This window comes from Bombina bombina, chromosome 5 (genome assembly GCF_027579735.1).
Source record: "Bombina bombina isolate aBomBom1 chromosome 5, aBomBom1.pri, whole genome shotgun sequence".
NCBI classification, from domain to species: domain Eukaryota; kingdom Metazoa; phylum Chordata; class Amphibia; order Anura; family Bombinatoridae; genus Bombina; species Bombina bombina.
Genome location: NC_069503.1, coordinates 439,965,561 through 439,987,863, shown reverse-complemented (window position 1 = coordinate 439,987,863; position 22,303 = coordinate 439,965,561). Strand labels below are relative to the sequence as shown.

Here is a 22,303-nt window from a genome sequence, read left to right as displayed (position 1 = left end):
GCAAGCAAATAAAAAAAAAACTTTACATTTTTCACAATTTTAGGTTTCTCACTGAAATTATTTACAAACAGCTTGTGCTATTATGGCACAAATTGTTGTAAAAGCTTCTTTGGGATCCCCTTTGTTCAGAAATAGCAGACTTATATGGCTTTGGCACTGATTTTTGGTAATTAGAAGGCCGCTAAATGCTGCTGCGCACCACACGTAAATTATGCCCAGCAGTGAAGGGGTTAATTAGGTAGGTTGTAGGGAGCTTGCAGGGTTAATTTTAGCTTTAGGGTAGAGATCAGCCTCCCACCTGACACATCCCACCCCCTGATCCCTCCCAAACAGCTCTCTTCCCTCCCCCACCCCACAAATGTCCCCGCCATCTTAAGTACTGGCAGAAAGTCTGCCAGTACTAAATAAAAGGAGTTTTTTTTTTTTTTTATAAAAAAAATAAAATATTTTAGCTGTGATGGACTCCTGCCTTAGCCCCAACCTCCATGATCCCCCCCCCCCAGCTCTCTAACCCTCTCCCCTATCTAATTGCGGCCATCTTGGGTACTGGCAGCTGTCTGCCAGTACCCAATTTGCCCCCAAAACAAAAGTGTTTTTTGTTCTTTTGCTTTTTTGTATGTTTTCTGTAGTGTAGCAGCCCCCCACAATACCCCTATCCCCCTCCCCCTCCCAGATCCTTTTATATTATTTTTAATATATCCCCCCTCTTCCCTCCTCATTGGTGTCAGTGTCTTTGCCAGCTAATGCGCGGTCGTGCACGCGCGCACGCGCGCACATGCACGCGCGCCCCCCGCACGCTCCCGGCACCTGGCGTGCACATTGCACTTCTAGGGACCGGATGCCGGGTAGCGATGGGCCGCCCACCCGCCTCCCTGTGACGCTCCCACCCACCAACGAACCGGCACCATCGCTACCGGTGCAGAGAGGGCCACAGAGTGGCTCTCTCTGCATCGGAGTCTTCTAAATGGTATTGCAGGATGCCTCCATATGGAGGCATCACTGCAATACCCTGAGAGTTAATGCATGACGTACCTGGTACGTCAGTTGTCATTAAGGGGTTAAATGATCTAGTTTGCAGTACTAATCCACAACCATTTGAAAGAGCGGGCTTTTCTCGTTCAAATGTGGGGTCTTGGAGTTTTGTAGCTGCCATGGGAGCTGAGATCAAGGGGTTAGAAGAACTTCCTCCCATCCAGCTCACTAGCAGTAGTGCAAGGGATCGCCAAAAACAGTATTTGATCAGCGATCCCCCTGCATGACTAGAAAGGCTTGTCATGCGCCTACAGATAGCGATGCGCATGACGAGAACGCCTAGTCATGTGCATCAAAGGGGTTAAAGTGACAGTCTAGTCAAAATATCATACAAGATTTTGTATGGTTTTCAAGGACATATACAAGTTTTTACGTAGTTTTCTCATGAAAGAAAAATGTGGGTTTTATGTCCCTTTACGTATAGGGCCATTTTTCACCAAACTGATAATGAAAAGTGCTTATTATAAACAATGAAAATAACTGATTATTTATTTAACACTTGCCAATAATTACCACACAATAGCCTGTGATAGACCCTTTAGTTTGAGCCCTAAACTGAAATATTCCCGTATTACGTAGTTGCACTAAACTTGTTTCTTGTAGTAAATTAAACTTATATAAGAACAGTCATCGTTATTTCATGACTGCATTTCACATAATAAAATATAATATTTTAGATGAAAAAAGAAAGTAAAAGAGTTTAAATGGGTTTTATTGAGGGATGAAATTATTTTATATTGTGTTTATTAACTTCATTTAGTTAACACAATATTTTACATACTATTAACAATATGTAGCTATGATTCTCCCATATGTAGAGCATTAAACCACTAATTACTGGCATTATATAAACCTATAGGAAGCCCAACAGAGAATTAGGTTTTTCAATGCGCAGAATACAGATTGTGAATATTTTATATCTCATGCTTAGTTCAGTCATCTTGTGTGAGGCTTCCGCTGTCCCAGTTGCAGATGCAATTAATCATCATACATCAACAGCGTAAACCTTATGAAGCCTCGGGGTGATCCAGCAGATGGTGTGTGAGTTCAGGTGTACAGATCTCCCATGCACCTGATGCACTCTCATCTGCAGCTCTTTGCAAGCCCATCAGAATGTATTTCATTACTAATAAAATCAAATTGTCATCTATTATAGTACAGAACCACTGGTATCCTAATTATATAAATTGTAATTCTAATAGTAAACATTATTTATCACTGGCACCATGCAGCATATATCTCAATAATTACAGAGAAATAAACAACCTAATGATATATAGTTCTAAAAAAAGTTTTTTTGTTGTTGAAATATGTCACCGTTTTCTTTTCCTGTATCTCTCTGTCTTCAAATGTAGTATACGTTATACAGATACAGTGCACAGCATGTGACTTGGGAAGATACGTAACCTAGGGGAAATTGGACAAAAACTGCACTGCACTACATAGGCCCTCCATTAAAAACCATAAGGAAAACAAATAATGCACCTCACTTGGGCACCATTTGACTCCATTGGAAACCTCACATTTAAAATACTGAAAGGGAACTTTAAAAGCACCCAGGAACAGAAAACATTTGAAATGAAAATGGTGACATATTTCAACTCAATAAACACAGGACTAAATGCAGATTCCAGCTTTTTGTCACATTACTAAAACTTTATATAGTAAGTTCACTAACATCTGTCATTGATTGGCCTGTACTCATCACTGATACATGTTAATATCAGTGACTACCTGGGCATTACATATAATAAGTTCACACACACACATACACACACACATATATATATATATATATATATATATATATATATATATATATATATATATATATATATATATATATATATATATATATATATATATATATATATATATCACTCCAGAAATAAGCAATCACCATTGTCTGAGGAAGGGACATAGTGCTGTCCCAAAACATCACAAATACAGTTTACTGATTGGAGGACACAGTAGTGAGTATTAGTCAACATGACATAGTAGTGAGTATTAGTCAGCAGGACACAGTAGTGAGTATTAACCAGCAACACACAATAGTGAGTATTAACCATCAGGACACAGTAGTGAGTATTAGTCAGCAGGACACAGTAGTGAGTATTAACCAGCAACACACAATAGTGAGTATTAACCAGCAACACACAATAGTGAGTATTAACCAGCAACACACAATAGTGAGTATTAACCAGCAACACACAATAGTGAGTATTAGTCAGCAGGACACAGTAGTGAGTATTAACCAGCAACACACAATAGTGAGTATTAACCAGCAACACACAATAGTGAGTATTAACCAGCAACACACAATAGTGAGTATTAGTCAGCAGGACATAGTAGTGAGTATTAGTCAGCAGGACACAGTAGTGAGTATTAACCAGCAACACAGTACATATACAGTAAAACACAAAAATACGTACACACATATAAACATATATATATATATATATATATATATATATATATATATATATATATATATATATATATATATATATGTAAATACATATACATATGTAGACATGTGTATGTATGTATGTATCTATATGTTAAATCTCCTTTCAGCCCTTTTTACACCTATACCTCATACTGTTGGAGCCCTTATAACTTTTTAATATATTTTTTTTAAATAATATTTATCAGACAGTGTTAATATAGTGTAACTGTACTGTTAAATGTATTTCTGAAGTGTTTTGTGCAACTTTTTTATATTCGATTGCGCTCAAGGGAACCCATTTACTTTCAACTCGAGTCACAATACGTACGCTATTTTCATTGCATGCAAAAAGTCTAAATAATCTAATATCGCTCTTGGGCAACAGCTAGTGCGCCACTCATAATCTAGCCCTAAGTGTGCTACTATTTAGCTTATATTTTAAGGACGTATCATGCATAATTAATGCTATAAGATTTTGGTTTGAACATATTGTTTTACAGACTATTCAATTAGATTGGAGGCATTTAGAGGACTTTTTTCATTACTTTTTCTGCATATCATCTTTTCATTACCTAAGGGTGAATGTAAATGCACAAGTTTATTCACTGGCAAATCAATTTTCCTTCTTTTTATTAAAAAAATTATTCCAAGTGAAAATGCAATAAATATCATTAAATTACCAAGCTAGATCATAAACATTACAATTCAGAAGTATGTCCTATAAGTTTTTTAGACATATAGGGGTAAATTCAATGTTTCTTCAAAGTATCTAAATAAAAATCATTCAGGTTTATATTTGTTGTTTTATATTTATTTTTTATTGATTTAATTCAACATCTTTGGAAAACTGTCAGAAATAATTATGTAGCTTTAACCCCTTCACTACGGATTTTCAGAGAAAAACTTGCCCAAAATACTGGAACATTGTTCGCAGTTTTGCTATCACTCCATTTAAACAAAAATAGAGCCTTATTTACCTGTCAAAACTTTATATATATTTTGTTAAGTAGACAACCCAAGATATTGACCTAGGACCATTTTGGTATATTTCATGCTACCATTTCACAGCCAAATGTGATCAAATTAAAAAAATTGTTAACTTTTTCACAAACTTTTTTTTCTCACTGAAATTATTTACATACTGCTTGTGCAATCATGGCAAAAATGGTTGTAAAAGCTTCTCTAGTATCCCGGTTGTTCAGAAATAGCAGACATATATGACTTTGCCATTGCTTTTTGGTAATTAGAAGGCCGCTAATTGCAGCTGCACAACACACCTATTATTCTTGGCAGTGAAGAGTTAAGAAGGTAGCTTGTTAGGTTAATTTTAGATTTAGTGTAGAGATTACCCTCCTACCTGACACCCCCCCCCTGATCCCTCCCAAACATCTCTCTTCCCTCCCTCACCCCCCACTGGTCACCACCATCTTAGGTACTGGCAGACAGTCTGCCAGTATGAAGATTTAAGGCTTTTTAAAAAAAAATATTTTTTTTATTTGCTGCAGTGTGGGATCCCCCTTTACCCTCCAACCTCCCTGATCCCTCTCAAACAGCTCTAACCCTCCCCCTCTAACTATTATCCACCATCTTAGGTACTGGTAGCTCTCTGCCTGTACTTATAACACCCTTCATATATATAAAAAAATCTGTAGTACAGTGGTCCCCCCCAACTCCCGCAATCCTCAGTTAGGGGTCCCCAGGCCCACCCCCTTTTTCTGTAGTGTAGCTGTCCATCCCTCCCTTTATTTTAATTTTCTGAAGCATAGGGCCCTCCCACTTAACTTAACAGCCGAAACTGCTGGAGTTTTCTGATACAATAGCCAAAGTACGGCACAACGTATATTTACGTCTATTTAGGTGAAGGGGTTAAACAGGAACCAACAACACATTTGATTAATAGATACTTTGAAGTTACTTTGAAAATATACCATTACATTAAGTGTGATTAGTGGCCCAGAAAATGGGAAAAAAAGGATATCATACGTATTAGTATCAGGGGACAGCCATTCTTTTGTTCAGGAGTGTAAAACAGGGGTGTCAGAGGTCCCGATAGAGATTGGGCCACACCTCTAAGGAGCCCATCTTACCCTTAATTCCTAGTGACATCACTACAGGGGGGGCTGCTATGGAGATAAAATGCATACCCTCTGAAAGGACTAACCACTGGGGAAGGAATATTTACAGTCACAGAAAAACAGCTCCCCTTGCTCCCATTGGCAACCGGCTCAGATTTGGTTTATTGAAAATATCCAGGAAGGGCACTGTTAAAATTAGGAGGAGGCACCACCCCAGGCTCTGCACAGGGGCCCAGTGACATCTAGTTATGCCCCTGCTTCTGCTCTTGATATATCTATCATACGATAAGTCCAAGCTTTCTTCAGTGCTGTCCATCAGAACTAAATAACTCCATATGTGATGGGCTGGGACAACAGATAAACTGCAATTGTTTAAATCTTAATGTGAGATAAAACATTAGTGAAAAAGATGTAAACAAAGAAAGAAGAGGTAGACAAGTGAGGTAGAAGGAATAGGGGAGGAACCGTGGGTGAGGTCAATAGGTATTGGGCTGGGAGGTTACATTAAATTGCATAAATGGATCTTGTGTCATTTTATAGCACCCATGAGCTACTTTATTGAGATTAAACAAGTGTGTGTTGCACTAATTGTTTTGTTTTGACAGGTCCCTGGGCTGTATTCTGCATGAGATGTGCTGTTTAGAACACGCTTTTACTGGATATAATTTTTTATCTGTTGTTATCAAAATTGTGGAAGGTGAAACACCATCACTGCCAGATGATTATTCAAGTGACCTTAATTTGCTTATGAACAGGTATTGTCTATTTTTCCACTTTTACTAAAGGGACATTAAACATCTATCCTGCATATAAAAGAGCAGCTATTAAATATGTTAAAATATATTTTAGCATGAAAAAAAATGATTGTGCACAGCAGATCAGTTTATCTTTGGCTGATACGGGACACACCTCTTTTATATTTATAAAAATTCGAAGTAGTTTTGCTAAGCACAGAGAAAACAAAACAATAACAAAAACTGCAATGCTTTGTAAAATATGTCTTAGGTTAGGTGCAACAAAGAAATTACTTTGTCCTTTTAATCAGAGTTTTTGTGCAGCCCCTCGTATACAATTGCAAAGTGAATTTTTTTCATGTTTCAGGATGTTAAGCAAAGACCCATCACTTCGTCCAGGAGCAGGGGAAATTCTACAGATGCCGTATATCAGTCAGCAACTCCAGGTACATGTGTTAAAATGGTTTTGGTCTAGGCTCAGAGGCTCGCCAGAAACACCAGTTATGAAGCAGCGGTCTAAAGACCGCTGCTCCATAACCCTGTCCACCTGCTCTGAGCAGGCGGACAGAGATCGCCACAATTCAACCCGATAAAGTACGATCAGGTTGATTGACACCCCCTGCTGGCGGCCAAATATGCAGGGGGCGGCGTTGCACCAGCAGCTCAATTCAGCGAGGTATGTCGGCATTGCACCAGCAGCTTAATTCAGCGAGGTATGTCGGACCTGATCCGCACTGTCTGATCAGGTCCGACAGGCCTTTAATAAATAGGCCTCTCAATGTTAAATTCAGTTTTAAGTAATGAGCAACAACCACATACTTTGCTTTACCATCCACTTGTAACCCTTCAAATCTACACATGCTCAACAGGAGACAAAAGGTAACATAATAGGATAAACATACTTCCTTTGAGGCGCCACTGGTTAAAACTTTACTTAGTGAGAGTAGGAGCTTCTATTTACTACAGCAATATTTTTTTGGTTCGTTTTTGTTATATATATTGCAGATTTCCAGTCTTATTTCTGGGCATCTACTATCTTGCCCCCTAGTACGCTTTCCTACAGGACTCAACATTCTCATTTTCAACACAGTGTATTCCTTTATTTATTTATGTTTTTCTGTGTGTATTTGTGTGTTCATGTGTGCATATGCTTATTTAGGTGTCTGGCGCTAAAGATTTGCTCATCTGGTTTGCTTTATAGATAAATATATTTATTTCTAATGACAAGGTGAGTCCACGGATCATCAGTAATTACTGTTGGGAATATCACTCCTGACCAGCAGGAGGAGGCAAAGAGCACCACAGCAAAGCTGTTAAAGGGACAGTATACACTAATTTCCATATAACTGCATGTAACAGACACTACTATAAAGAATAAGATGCACAGATACTGATATAAAAATCCAGTATAAAGCTGTTTAAAAACGTACTTAGAAGCTCTCAGTTTAGCTCTGTTGAAAAGGTAGTTGGAAAGCCCACTGCAAGTGGGAAATAAGACACTCTCCCCTCCCCTTTCTTTTGCATATGAAAAGACCCTTTACACAAACAGGAGCAAGCTGGAGAAGGTAGCTGACGGGATTCTCATAAAACTTTGGGGTTTGGTTAGGAGTCTGAAAATCAGAGCAATGTTATTTAAAAATAAGCAAAACTATACATTTAAAAAACAAACAAAAAAACTTTATGGGCTATATAAATAGATCATCTACAAAACATTTATGCAAAGAAAAAATTAGTGTGTAATGTCCCTTTAAGTATCACTTCCCTACCCACAATCCCCAGTCATTCTCTTTGCCTGCAGTGCAAGGAGGAGGTGAAGTTTAGGTGTCTGATAAGAAGTTGTCTTCAATCAAGATATTATTATTTCTTCTGTTAAGTGTGATCAGTCCACGGGTCATCATTACTTCTGGGATATTACTCCTCCCCAACAGGAAGTGCAAGAGGATTCACCCAGCAGAGCTGCATATAGCTCCTCCCCTCTACGTCACTCCCAGTCATTCTCTTGCACCCAACGACTAGATAGGATGTGTGAGAGGACTATGGTGATTATACTTAGTTTTATATCTTCAATCAAAAGTTTGTTATTTTAAAATAGCACCGGAGTGTGTTATTACCTCTCTGGCAGAGTTTGAAGAAGAATCTACCAGAGTTTTTGCTATGATTTTAGCCGGAGTAGTTAAGATCATATTGCTGTTTCTCGGCCATCTGAGGAGAGGTAAACTTCAGATCAGGGGACAGCGGGCAGATGAATCTGCATAGAGGTATGTAGCAGCTTTTATTTTCTGACAATGGAATTGATGAGAAAATCCTGCCATACCGATATAATGTCATGTATGTATACTTTACACTTCAGTATTCTGGGGAATGGTACTTCACTAGAATTACACTGTAAGAAATACATAAAGCTGTTTAATAACTAGAGATTATGTTTAACGTTTTTGCTGGAATGTAAAATCGTTTTCATTTACTGAGGTACTGAGTGAATAAATGTTTGGGCACTATTTTTCCACTTGGCAGTTGCTTAATCTGTTTTCTGACAGTTTCTGTTCTCCCTCACTGCTGTGTGTGAGGGGGAGGGGCCGTTTTTTGGCGCTTTTACTACGCATCAAATATTTCAGTCAGCAACTCATTGTATTCCCTGCATGATCCGGTTCATCTCTACAGAGCTCAGGGGTCTTCAAAACTTATTTTGAGGGAGGTAATTTCTCTCAGCAGAGCTGTGAGAATTGTAGTTTGACTGAGATAAAAAACGTTTATTCTGTAATTTGTTTCCTGCTTTCAGAATTTGTTATCTTTGCTAATGGGATTAAACCTTTGCTAAAGTTGTGTTGTTTACAAGGATTGAGGCTATAACTGTTTCAATTTATTAATTTTCAACTGTCATAGATCTTCTGTGCTTCTTAAAGGCACAGTACGTTTTAATATTATTCTAATTGAATTGTATTTCCAAGTTGCAAGTTTATTTGCTAGTGTGTTAAACATGTCTGATTCAGAGGATGATACCTGTGTCATTTGTTGCAATGCCAAAGTGGAGCCCAATAGAAATTTATGTACTAACTGTATTGATGCTACTTTAAATAAAAGTCAATCTGTACAAATTGAACAAATTTCACCAAACAACGAGGGGAGAGTTATGCCGACTAACTCGCCTCACGTGTCAGTACCTACATCTCCCGCTCAGAGGGAGGTGCGTGATATTGTAGCGCCGAGTACATCTGGGCGGCCATTACAAATCACATTACAGGATATGGCTACTGTTATGACTGAGGTTTTGGCTAAATTACCAGAACTAAGAGGTAAGCGTGATCACTCTGGGGTGAGAACAGAGTGCGCTGATAATATTAGGGCCATGTCAGACACTGCGTCACAGGTGGCAGAACATGAGGACGGAGAACTTCATTCTGTGGGTGACGGTTCTGATCCAAACAGACTGGATTCAGATATTTCAAATTTTAAATTTAAACTGGAAAACCTCCGTGTATTACTAGGGGAGGTGTTAGCGGCTCTGATTGATTGTAACACAGTTGCAATACCAGAGAAAATGTGTAGGTTGGATAAATATTTTGCGGTACCGACGAGTACTGAGGTTTTTCCTATACCTAAGAGACTTACTGAAATTGTTACTAAGGAGTGGGATAGACCCGGTGTGCCGTTCTCACCCCCTCCGATATTTAGAAAAATGTTTCCAATAGACGCCACCACAAGGGACTTATGGCAAACGGTCCCTAAGGTGGAGGGAGCAGTTTCTACCTTAGCTAAGCGTACCACTATCCCGGTGGAGGATAGCTGTGCTTTTTCAGATCCAATGGATAAAAAGTTAGAGGGTTACCTTAAGAAAATGTTTGTTCAACAAGGTTTTATATTGCAACCCCTTGCATGCATTGCGCCGATCACGGCTGCAGCGGCATTCTGGATTGAGTCTCTGGAAGAGAACATTGGTTCAGCTACTCTGGACGACATTACGGACAGGCTTAGAGTCCTTAAACTAGCTAATTCATTCATTTCGGAGGCCGTAGTACATCTTACTAAACTTACGGCGAAGAATTCAGGATTCGCCATTCAGGCACGCAGGGCGCTGTGGCTAAAATCCTGGTCAGCTGATGTTACTTCTAAGTCTAAATTGCTTAATATACCTTTCAAAGGGCAGACCTTATTCGGGCCCGGGTTGAAAGAGATTATCGCTGACATTACAGGAGGTAAAGGCCATGCCCTGCCTCAGGACAAAGCCAAAGTTAAGGCTAGACAGTCTAATTTTCGTTCCTTTCGTAATTTCAAAGCAGGAGCAGCATCAACTTCCTCTGCACCAAAACAGGAAGGAGCTGTTGCTCGCTACAGACAAGGCTGGAAACCTAACCAGTCCTGGAACAAGGGCAAGCAGGCCAGGAAACCTGCTGCTGCCCCTAAAACAGCATGAATTGAGGGCCCCCGATCCGGGATCGGATCTAGTGGGGGGCAGACTTTCTCTCTTCGCCCAGGCTTGGGCAAGAGATGTCCAGGATCCCTGGGCGCTAGAGATAATATCTCAGGGATACCTTCTGGACTTCAAATACTCTCCTCCAAGAGAGAGATTTCATCTGTCAAGATTGTCAACAATCCAGACAAAGAAAGAGGCGTTTCTACGCTGCGTACAAGAGCTCTTGTTAATGGGAGTAATCCATCCAGTTCCACGATCGGAACAGGGACAGGGGTTTTACTCAAATCTGTTTGTGGTTCCCAAAAAAGAGGGAACTTTCAGACCAATCCTGGACTTAAAGATCCTAAACAAATTCCTAAGAGTTCCATCGTTCAAGATGGAGACTATTCGGACAATTTTACCTATGATCCAAGAGGGTCAGTACATGACCACTGTAGATTTAAAAGATGCTTACCTTCACATACCGATTCACAAAGATCATTATTGGTACCTAAGGTTTGCCTTCCTAGACAGGCATTACCAGTTTGTGGCTCTTCCATTCGGATTGGCTACAGCTCCAAGAATCTTCACAAAGGTTCTGGGTGCTCTTCTGGCGGTACTAAGACCGCGGGGAATCTCGGTAGCTCCATACCTAGACGACATTCTGATACAAGCTTCAAGCTTTCAAACTGCCAAGTCTCATACAGAGTTAGTGCTGGCATTTCTAAGGTCACATGGATGGAAGGTGAACGAAAAGAAGAGTTCACTCGTTCCACTCACAAGAGTTCCCTTCCTGGGGACTCTTATAGATTCTGTAGAAATGAAGATTTACCTGACAGAGGACAGGCTAACAAGACTTCAAAGTGCTTGCCGCACCCTACATTCCATTCAACACCCGTCAGTGGCTCAATGCATGGAGGTAATCGGCTTAATGGTAGCGGCAATGGACATAGTACCCTTTGCACGCTTACACCTCAGACCACTGCAACTGTGCATGCTAAGTCAGTGGAATGGGGATTACTCAGACTTATCCCCTTCTCTGAATCTGGATCAAGAGACCAGAAATTCTCTTCTATGGTGGCTTTCTCGGCCACATCTGTCCAGGGGGATGCCGTTCAGCAGACCAGACTGGACAATTGTAACAACAGACGCCAGCCTTCTAGGTTGGGGTGCCGTCTGGAATTCTCTGAAGGCTCAGGGACAATGGAGTCAGGAGGAGAGTCTCCTGCCAATAAACATTCTGGAATTGAGAGCAGTTCTCAATGCCCTCCTGGCTTGGCCCCAGTTGACAACTCGGGGGTTCATCAGGTTTCAGTCGGACAACATCACGACTATTGCTTACATCAACCATCAGGGAGGGACAAGAAGCTCCCTAGCTATGATGGAAGTATCAAAGATAATTCTCTGGGCAGAGTCTCACTCTTGCCACCTGTCAGCAATCCACATCCCGGGAGTGGAGAACTGGGAGGCGGATTTCTTAAGTCGTCAGACTTTTCATCCGGGGGAGTGGGAACTTCATCCGGAGGTCTTTGCCCAAATACTGCGACGTTGGGGCAAACCAGAGATAGATCTCATGGCGTCTCGACAGAACGCCAAGCTTCCTCGTTACGGGTCCAGATCCAGGGATCCAGGAGCAGTCCTGATAGATGCTCTGACAGCACCTTGGGACTTCAGGATGGCTTACGTGTTTCCACCCTTCCCGTTGCTTCCTCGATTGATTGCCAGAATCAAACAAGAGAGAGCATCAGTGATTCTAATAGCACCTGCGTGGCCACGCAGGACTTGGTATGCAGACCTGGTGGACATGTCATCCTGTCCACCTTGGTCTCTACCTCTGAAGCAGGACCTTCTGATACAGGGTCCCTTCAAACATCAAAATCTAACTTCTCTGAAGCTGACTGCTTGGAAATTGAACGCTTGATTTTATCAAGACGTGGGTTTTCTGAGTCAGTTATTGATACCTTAATACAGGCTAGGAAACCTGTTACCAGAAAGATTTACCATAAGATATGGCGTAAATACCTATATTGGTGTGAATCCAAAGGTTACTCTTGGAGTAAGGTTAGGATTCCTAGGATATTGTCTTTTCTACAAGAAGGTTTAGAAAAGGGTTTATCTGCTAGTTCATTAAAGGGACAGATCTCAGCTCTGTCCATTCTGTTACACAAACGTCTGTCAGAAGTTCCTGACGTCCAGGCTTTTTGTCAGGCTTTGACCAGGATTAAGCCTGTGTTTAAAACTGTTGCTCCACCATGGAGTTTAAACCTTGTTCTTAATGTTTTACAGGGCGTTCCGTTTGAACCCCTTCATTCCATTGATATAAAGTTGTTATCTTGGAAAGTTCTATTTTTAATGGCTATTTCCTCGGCTCGAAGAGTCTCTGAATTATCAGCCTTACATTGTGATTCTCCTTATTTGATTTTTCATTCGGATAAGGTAGTCCTGCGTACTAAACCTGGGTTCTTACCTAAGGTAGTTACTAACAGGAATATCAATCAAGAGATTGTTGTTCCTTCTTTATGCCCAAATCCTTCTTCAAAGAAGGAACGTCTACTGCACAACCTGGATGTAGTCCGTGCTCTAAAATTTTACTTACAGGCAACTAAGGAATTTCGACAAACGTCTTCTCTGTTTGTCATTTACTCTGGGCAGAGGAGAGGTCAAAAAGCTTCCGCTACCTCTCTTTCTTTTTGGCTTCGTAGCATAATTCGTTTAGCTTATGAGACTGCTGGACAGCAGCCTCCTGAAAGAATTACAGCTCATTCTACTAGAGCTGTGGCCTCCACTTGGGCCTTCAAGAATGAGGCCTCTGTTGAACAGATTTGCAAGGCTGCAACTTGGTCTTCGCTTCATACTTTTTCCAAATTTTACAAATTTGACACGTTTGCTTCATCGGAGGCTATTTTTGGGAGAAAGGTTCTTCAGGCAGTGGTTCCTTCTGTATAAAGAGCCTGCCTATCCCTCCCGTCATCCGTGTACTTTTGCTTTGGTATTGGTATCCCAGAAGTAATGATGACCCGTGGACTGATCACACTTAACAGAAGAAAACATAATTTATGCTTACCTGATAAATTCCTTTCTTCTGTAGTGTGATCAGTCCACGGCCCGCCCTGTTTTTAAGGCAGGTAAATATTTTTTAATTTATACTCCAGTCACCACTTCACCCTTGGCTTTTCCTTTCTCGTTGGTCCTTGGTCGAATGACTGGGAGTGACGTAGAGGGGAGGAGCTATATGCAGCTCTGCTGGGTGAATCCTCTTGCACTTCCTGTTGGGGAGGAGTAATATCCCAGAAGTAATGATGACCCGTGGACTGATCACACTACAGAAGAAAGGAATTTATCAGGTAAGCATAAATTATGTTTTTAAAGCAGAGCAGGTTTGCTCTGATCTTTTCTGGGGTTTAGCCGTAGCCCACGTCAGTCTCTTCAGTAGGGCAGTGGTGACTTTTGAGCACTTGGGAACTTGTGAGGTACAATCCTCACTGCGATTTCTCAAAATTTTGCTGCCCTATTCAGAAAGCCTGAGTAAGCTTACTCAGATTCTTTCTTATTCCACAGGTTCATGTGAGGTATAGGCCTATATTTAACAAGGTCTGGCGGACCTTATCCGACAGTGCGGATCAGGTCCGCCAGACCTCGCTGAATACAGAGAGTAATGCGCTCTCCGTATTCAGCATTGCACCAGCAGCTCACAAGAGCTACTGGTGCAACGCCGCCCCCTGCAGACTCAAAGCAGGGGGGTGTCAAGCAACCCGATCTTACTCGATCGGGTTAAATTCCGGCGATGTCTGTCCGCCTGCTCAGAGCAGGCGGACAGGTTATGGAGCAGCGGTCTTTGTGACCGCTGCTTCATAATTGCTGTTTCTGGCGAGCCTGTAGGCTCGCCAGAAAAATGGGGCATCAAGCTCCATTCGAAGCTTGATAGATAGGCCCCATAGGATCCTCTAAAACCAGGTGAGCTGCCCTGCTGCCGGTCAGATGGTTTTAAGGTAAGTGCCATATTTATTTTTCTTGGAAAGGAGAATTTGGCACTTCTGCAGCTAGGTGCTGCTTAAAAAGGGGCGTTTATTTTCACCCAGTAGAGAAGGGGTTCATTTAATCAGGCAGTTTGCCAGGGCACTGTGGACTGTGTTGGGGAGATTTTATTTTTGGTGGCTCAATATTACACTCCGGTTAGGATCCAGATTGTATGATTTACATAGTTAACTTTTCTCTGAGAATCATTTTTTAATACTGTGTGTTAGAATACTCGGCTCCGTTATGCTGTGAGTCCGCTCTTGACTAAAAGGGGGAGGTTACCTGCTAGGGAGTGGGTAATACTTTAAGTGCACTTTCTGGGACTCTGTCAGCTGCTGTGTATGACGCAGTTGTCAGCTCAGTTGTAGTGCTGCCGTTGCGAGTCTGGACCGGATCATTGGCGATATCAGTCAGGCTGCAGGACAGGTAGGCACCTCAGTGAAGCTATTGAGGTGTTTGGGTGCCTGGGGTTTTTGGTTTAAAGGTTAGTGTGTTTGTGACAATATTTAAACAATATTTAAAGGCGCAGTATTTTTCTTAAAGTGAATGTAAAGTTCCTGGTTCTTAAAAATTCGATTAAAAACAGGGGCACTTTAATTCGTCAAAATTTACATTTCATTTATGTTGTGAAAAAAGACATACCTTTTAAACTTGACAGCTGCTCCAGCTTCCCCCGGTTGTCGTAAGCTATTTCTGACGTCAGAAATGATGGATCATCATCCTCCAATTATGGCTTCCCCCCCAGGGGAATTAGTGTCTGATTCAACGCCGTGATTGGAGGAAGCCTGATTCCTCATTTTAGACCCTTTGCGATGGGTAGAGGAAGCTGGAGCGGCTATCAAGATTAAAAGGTAAGTATTTTTTCACAACACGAGTGAAATGTAAATTTTGATGAATTAAAGTGCCCCAGTTTTTAATCGAATTTTTAAAAACTGGGCACTTTAGCATCAAAATTTACATTCACTTTAAGTAAAAATAAATACTTTTTTTTTTCTCTTGTCAGTTTTAATAAAATGGACCAAGAAACCTTACAGACTGTTACATGTCAACTTTGTTATGATGCTCAGGTGGAACCCCCAGTTCCTTTTTGTTCCTCTTGTAAAGAGAGAACTTTAAGTTATAGAGAAAAGATTTTTTATTTTGAGCCACCATTAGCTAAGGCGGATGCTGTTCAGGTGTCTCCTGAAGTAGATATGCCGCAGCTTTCTCCTCAGTTGTCCCAATTTTTTCAGTCTCCACAGGCAGTGCCCTGCGTTTGCTCTCACAGTCCGGCAGGATTTTCTCTGCAGGACATTGCTACTCAGGTATCCTCTGCGGTATCTGACGCATTATCTGCTTTTCCCATGTTACAAAAAGGGCATAAAAGGAAACTTAAGGAATCAGTAAATAAGGTTTCTGATCTGGTTATGTCTACCCAGGGTATTTTGTCTCAGAAGTTTGAAGCCAAAAATACTTTGGTAGCGTCTGACGGTGAGATCTCAGATTCTGAAGTGGTATCCTTCAGATTTAAGCTAGAACACCTCTGTATGCTTCTTAAGGAGGTTTTGGCTACCTTGGACGACTCCGACATGATGGTCGTAGTCAATCCTAAGAAGTCCAATAAGCTGAACAAATACTTTGATGTTCCCTCCGTGGTGGAGGTTTTTTCCATGTTCCAGACCGTACAACAGAGATTATTGCGCGGGAGTGGGAGAGACCTGGTATTTCTTTTTCTCCATCTCCTATTTTCAGGAAGATGTTTCCTATAGTTGATTCCATTAAGGATTCGTGGCAAGCGGTTCCTAAGGTAGAAGGAGTGATTTCCATCTTGGCTAAGAGGACCACTATTCCCATAGAGGATCAAGGATCCAATGGATAAGAAGTTGAAGGCTTTACTAAAGAAAATGTATGTTCACCAGGGTCTCCAATGGCAGCCTGCGGTATGTATTGCCACTGTCACCAGCGCTGTAGCTTACTGGTATGATGCGTTGTCTGATTCTATTCGGACAGATACTCCTCTTGAGGAGATTCAGGACAGGATTAAGGCTCTTAAATTAGTCAATTCCTTTATTACGGATGCTTAGAATCCTTACAGGTCATCAAGTTGGGAGCAAAAATATCTGATTTTGCTGTACTAGCTTGCAGGGCTCTATGGTTGAAGCCCTGGTCTGTGGATGTTTAATCTAAATCCAAGGTTTTGGCGATTCCCTACAAGACTAAGGCCGAGTTTGGCTGAAATTATTTCAGATATTACAGGAGGAAAAAGACATTTCCTCCCTCAGGATAAGAGAAATAAACAGAAAGGGCGTCAGAGTAATTTTCGTTCCTTTTGAAATTTCAGAGGTAAGCCTCACCCCCCTCTTCCAAGCAGGAACAGTCCAAGCCTTCCTGGAAGTCCAGTCAGTCCTGGAACAAGGGGAAGCAATCTAAGAAGCCTGAAAATGATTCATAGTCAGCATGAAGGGCCTGCCCCCAATCCGAGACGGATCCTGTAGGGGGCAGTCTTTCTTTATACGCTCAGGCCTGGATTCGGGATGTTCCGGATCTCTGGGCGGTGGACATTGTATCCCAAGGATACAAACTAGAGTTCAAGACCTTTCCTCCCAGGGGCAGGTTCCTCCTCTCAAGATTATCTGTAGACCAGATAAAAAGATAGGCGTTCTTAAACTGTGTTGAGGATCTGTCCGCCCTAGGAGTAATAGTTCCAGTTCCATCACTGGAACAGGGTCTGGGATTCTACTCCAATCTGTTTGAGGCTCCCAAGAAAGAGGGAACTTTCAGACCAATTTTAGACCTCAAATCAGGTCATGAGGCAATGCAGTGGCACCATATCTGGACGACATTCTGCTTCAGGCGCTGTCTTTTTAACAAGCAAACTCTCACACACGCTCCCACTGTTGGAAGGTGATTCTGGGAAAAAGTTCCTTTGTTCCAGCTACAAGGGTAGTGTTCTTGGGGACCATAATAGACTCCCTGTTAATGAAGATATTTCTGAAAGAGGTCAGAAAGACAAAGATTTTTGATTCTTCTCTTGCCCTTCAGTCTTCTCTTCAGCCGTTAGTCACTCAATGTATGGAGGTAATTGGTCTAATGGTAGCTGCCATGGACATCATTCCGTTTGTTCGGTTCCATCTCAGACTTCTGCAGTTATGCATGCTCAGGCAGTGGAACGGGGACTATGCGGATCTGTCTGTGAATAGATCTGGATCAGGCAACAAGAGAATCTCTTCCGTGGTGGTTGTCTCAGGATCACCTCTCCCAGGGAACTTGCTTCTGAAGACCTTCCTGGTTGATTGTGACCACAGATGACAGCCTGTTGGGTTGGGGAGCAATCTGGGGTTCGTTGAAAGCTCAGTCTATGGACTCGGGAGGATTCAGATCTCCCCATAAACATCCTAGAGCTGAGAGCGATCTTCTGTGCTCTACTGGCCTGGCCTCAGTTAGCTTTAGCCCGGCTTATTAGGTTCCAGTCGAACAACATAACATCGGTGGCTTACATCAACCACTAGGGAGGAACTCGGAGTTCCTTGGTCATGAAAGAGGTGGCCAAAATTATTCAGTGGGCGGAGACCCACAGATGCTGTCTATCGGCTATCCACATTCCAGGAGCTGACAGACTTTTCATCCCGGGGAGTGGAAACTCAAATGGGGACAGCCGTAGCTGGATCTCATGGCATCTTGTCAGAATGCCAAGCTCCCGAGGTACGGGTCGAGGTCAAGGGATCCTCAGGCCTTTCTGATAGATGCTCTGGCAGTTCCTTGGAATTTCAGTCTAGCATACCTGTTTCCTCTGTTCGCTCTCCTTCCATGGGTCATTGCTCGAATCAAACAGGAGAGGGCGTCAGTGATTCTCATTGCACTGGCTTTGCCTCGCAGGATCTGGTATGCAGACCTAATGGAGATGTCATCTTTTCCACCTTGGAGACTTTCACTGAGGAAGGACCTTCTACTTCAAGGGCCCTTCCTTCATCTAAATCTCGTTTCTCTGAAGCTGACTGCTTGGAGATTGAATGCTTAATTCTATTTAAGCGTGGATTTTCAGAGTCTGTCATTGAGACCTTGATCCAGGCTCGTAAACCTGTGACTAGAAAGATTTACCATAAGATATGGCGTAAATATTTGTACTGGTGTGAAGCCAAGGGTTTCTCATGGAGCAGAGTCAGGATTCCTAGGATTTTGTCCTTTCTCCAGGAGGGTCTGGAAAAGGGTTTGTCTGTGAGTACTTTGAAGGGTCAAATATCTGCCTTGTCTATTTTAGTGCAGAAGCGTCTGACTGATGTGCCAGATGTGCAATCCTTCTGTCAGGCCTAGGTCAGAATCAGGCCTGTGTTCAAACCTGTTCTTCAGCAGGCTCCGTTTGAGCCTATGCATTCCTTAGATATTAAGATGTTATCCTGGAAAGTTTTGTTTCTTGTTGCAATTTCTTCGGCTCAAAGGGTCTCTGAACTCTCTGCTTTACAGTGCGAATCCCCTTACCTTGTCTTTCATTCTGATAAGGTGGTTCTGCGTACTAAGTTGGGTTTCCTTCCTAAAGTGGTTTCGGATAGGAATATTAATCAATAAATCGTTGTTCTTTCCTTGTGTCCTAATCCTTCTTCTCATAAGTAGCGTTTATTGCACAATCTAGATGTGGTGCGTGCGTTGAAATATTATTTGCAGGCGACTAAGGATTTTCACCAGTCATCTGCTTTGTTTGTCGTTTTCTCTGGGAAATGCAATGGTCAGAAAGCTACGACTACTTCTCTTTCTCTGTGGCTGAGGAGTATAATTAATTTGGCCTATGAAACATATAATTTGAAAAGTAACACTTTTAGAAATACCTAAATAAAATAATTACAATTTTTTTGTGTTATATGATATAGCATATACAGGTCCAGATTACAAGAGGAGCTCTAATGAAAGCTATCAATATTGCATGACCACGCTAAAATTAGCGACCAAATTGATATTACAAGTCCATGGTAAAACATCCTTTTAGCGCACCCCATACTTTCAATAGATATCGCAACCGTGCTAAACATTGCTGATAGTACAAGTTAAAAGCTGAATTAGTGCGACTTGAGACCTGAAGTAAAGTTTTAGGGCTATAATAAAAGTTTCACAAAACACATGCAAAACATATTAAAATAAAGTGAAGTGTTAAACTATATATATATATATATATATATATATATATACATGCAAATATTTAATGAAAGATATATGTTTAATATTAAAATAAATATATAGAAAGGGTTTAAAAGGGGATACGATATATGTCAAAGTATGGGGGATTGCCTGGTATTTTGGGACTGGACTGCACTGCACAATTTAGTCTGGGTCAGACTGATATACTACAAGAATGTTATTCTCTTTGAAAGTTGTGTGTTGTACAAAAAGAGGCTGTTCCTAGGGTGGTAATTAGCCATAGAACAAGCTATTATGCTATTTTCGTTCCCAGGTTGAGTGCTTCTCTCATTGAATTTATACAATTTACAACCCCGAGTTATGTCTCCCTAAGGGTGATGCAATAAACCAGATGTGGACCTGTTGCTCAGTGTGCCTAGAGGGATATGGCTGCACCTGACAAGGCCCACACTAGGCCGAAATGTACGTCTGGGGATTGCCGTTTCTCTTGTTCAGAGAGGGATTGCCTGGTACTTCAGAACTGGACTGTTTAGTAAGGGTCAGACTGATATACTACAGGAAAAAAAAATTCTCTGTGAAAGGCACATGTTGAGCAAAAAAGAGGCTGCTCATAGTGCAGTAACAAGCCATAGAACAAGCTATTGCGCTATTATTAGTTCCCAGGTTTAGCACTTCTCTCTTTTTTTTATTTATACTTCTATACATGTCACCATGAACTACATAAGGGCATGATGAAGTCACCATGAATCACAATGGCAATGCTTATAAATTACAAGGGAACTTCTCTACAAGAAGGCTGCACATTTGTACTCCTTTAGGTGATTTCTGTCAAGAACGCACTTGGTTTTGCACATTCTTTTAGGAGCTGTTAGTTATCTGCTCAGGGAAGCATTTACTATCTGTCCATCACAAAATTTCTCATAAGCATAAGCTTCCTTTGGTCATTCAAGCACCCACACTCTATGTCAAGCACTTCCTATCAAACCCACACTCACTGTTTGCAAGGCAGTAGCTCTGCATGATGCTTTTAAAGGCTTTTCTATGCATTTGACAGTGGAAATACAGAGGTTTTGCGAAACATCATTGATGTATTCAGACTTGATTTCCAACAGTAGCGGAATGTTGTTGAAGTATCTGCATTTGTTCATCTAGTAAGTAAAAAAATGTTTCTGTATAGGATTAGTGATAAGATTAAAATCTACAGGCTAAGGGGCCTATTTATTATGGTGTGAGAGGACATGATCCGATATTGCGAATCCTGTCTGCATTTATCATTGCACCAGCAATTCTTGTGAACTGCTGGTGCAATGTCACCCCTGCAGATTCGCGGCCAATCTAGCAGGGGGTGTCAATTAACCCGATCATATTCGATCGGGTTGATTTCTGTCTACCGCCTCAGAGCAGTTGGACAACTTCTGTTTCCGGTGAGCCTTCCATACGGAGCTTGATAAATATGCCCCTAAGTGTCTGTATCAGACAGTTTCTCTGTATCAGACACTCACTCCATATTACAAACATACAGTGTCAGCAACTTGCAGTCTGCCAGTCACAGAGCTCCCGAATGTCTCTCAATTTTGTGGGAAGATTTCAGGATTGGAACTCTGTTCACCAGCCATGCACCCAAACCACCATAGCTGATCCTCAGACTGCCGACTCTGTACACGACGCTGACCCTGCCCATAAAAGATTCTGTCCCTGAGTCAGCCCCCATCTTCCATTTTTTGACCACAACATTTTAGTAGATATGCAAATACATAGGCCTAGATTTGGAGTTTGGCGTTAGCCGTGAAAACCAGCGTTAGAGGCTCCTAACGCTGGTTTTAGGCTACCGCCGGTATTTGGAGTCACTCAAAATAGGGTCTAACGCTCACTTTTCAGCCGCGACTTTTCCATACCGCAGATCCCCTTACGTCAATTGCGTATCCTATCTTTTCAATGGGATCTTTCTAACTCCGGTATTTAGAGTCGTTTCTGAAGTGAGCGTTAGACATCTAACGACAAAACTCCAGCCGCAGGAAAAAAGTCAGTAGTTAAGAGCTTTCTGGGCTAACGCCGGTTTATAAAGCTCTTAACTACTGTACTCTAAAGTACACTAACACCCATAAACTACCTATGTACCCCTAAACCGAGGTCCCCCCACATCGCCGACACTCGTATAAATTTTTTTAACCCCTAATCTGCCGACCGCCACCTACGTTATCCTTATGTACCCCTAATCTGCTGCCCCTAACACGGCCGACCCCTATATTATATTTATTAACCCCTAATCTGCCCCCCACAACGTCGCAGCCAGCTACCTACAATAATTAACCCCTAATCTGCCGACCGCAAAGCGCCGCCACCTACGTTATCCTTATGTACCCCTAATCTGCTGCCCCTAACACCGCCGACCCCTATATTATATTTATTAACCCCTAATCTGCCCCCCTCAACGCCGCCTCCACCTGCCTACACTTATTAACCCCTAATCTGCCGACTGGAGCTCACCGCTATTCAAATA

General features: G+C 41.7%; 1 protein-coding gene across 1 annotated transcript in view; it reads left to right on the top strand.

The window, feature by feature from the left end:
• Positions 1-22,303, top strand: part of NEK11 (NIMA related kinase 11) — a 625,868-nt gene that overhangs the window by 291,830 nt on the left and 311,735 nt on the right. The window contains exons 6-7 of the mRNA XM_053714299.1: positions 6,162-6,311; positions 6,658-6,736. Of these exons, the coding sequence (XP_053570274.1) occupies positions 6,162-6,311; positions 6,658-6,736 (229 nt within the window). The remainder of the gene's footprint in view (positions 1-6,161; positions 6,312-6,657; positions 6,737-22,303) is intronic.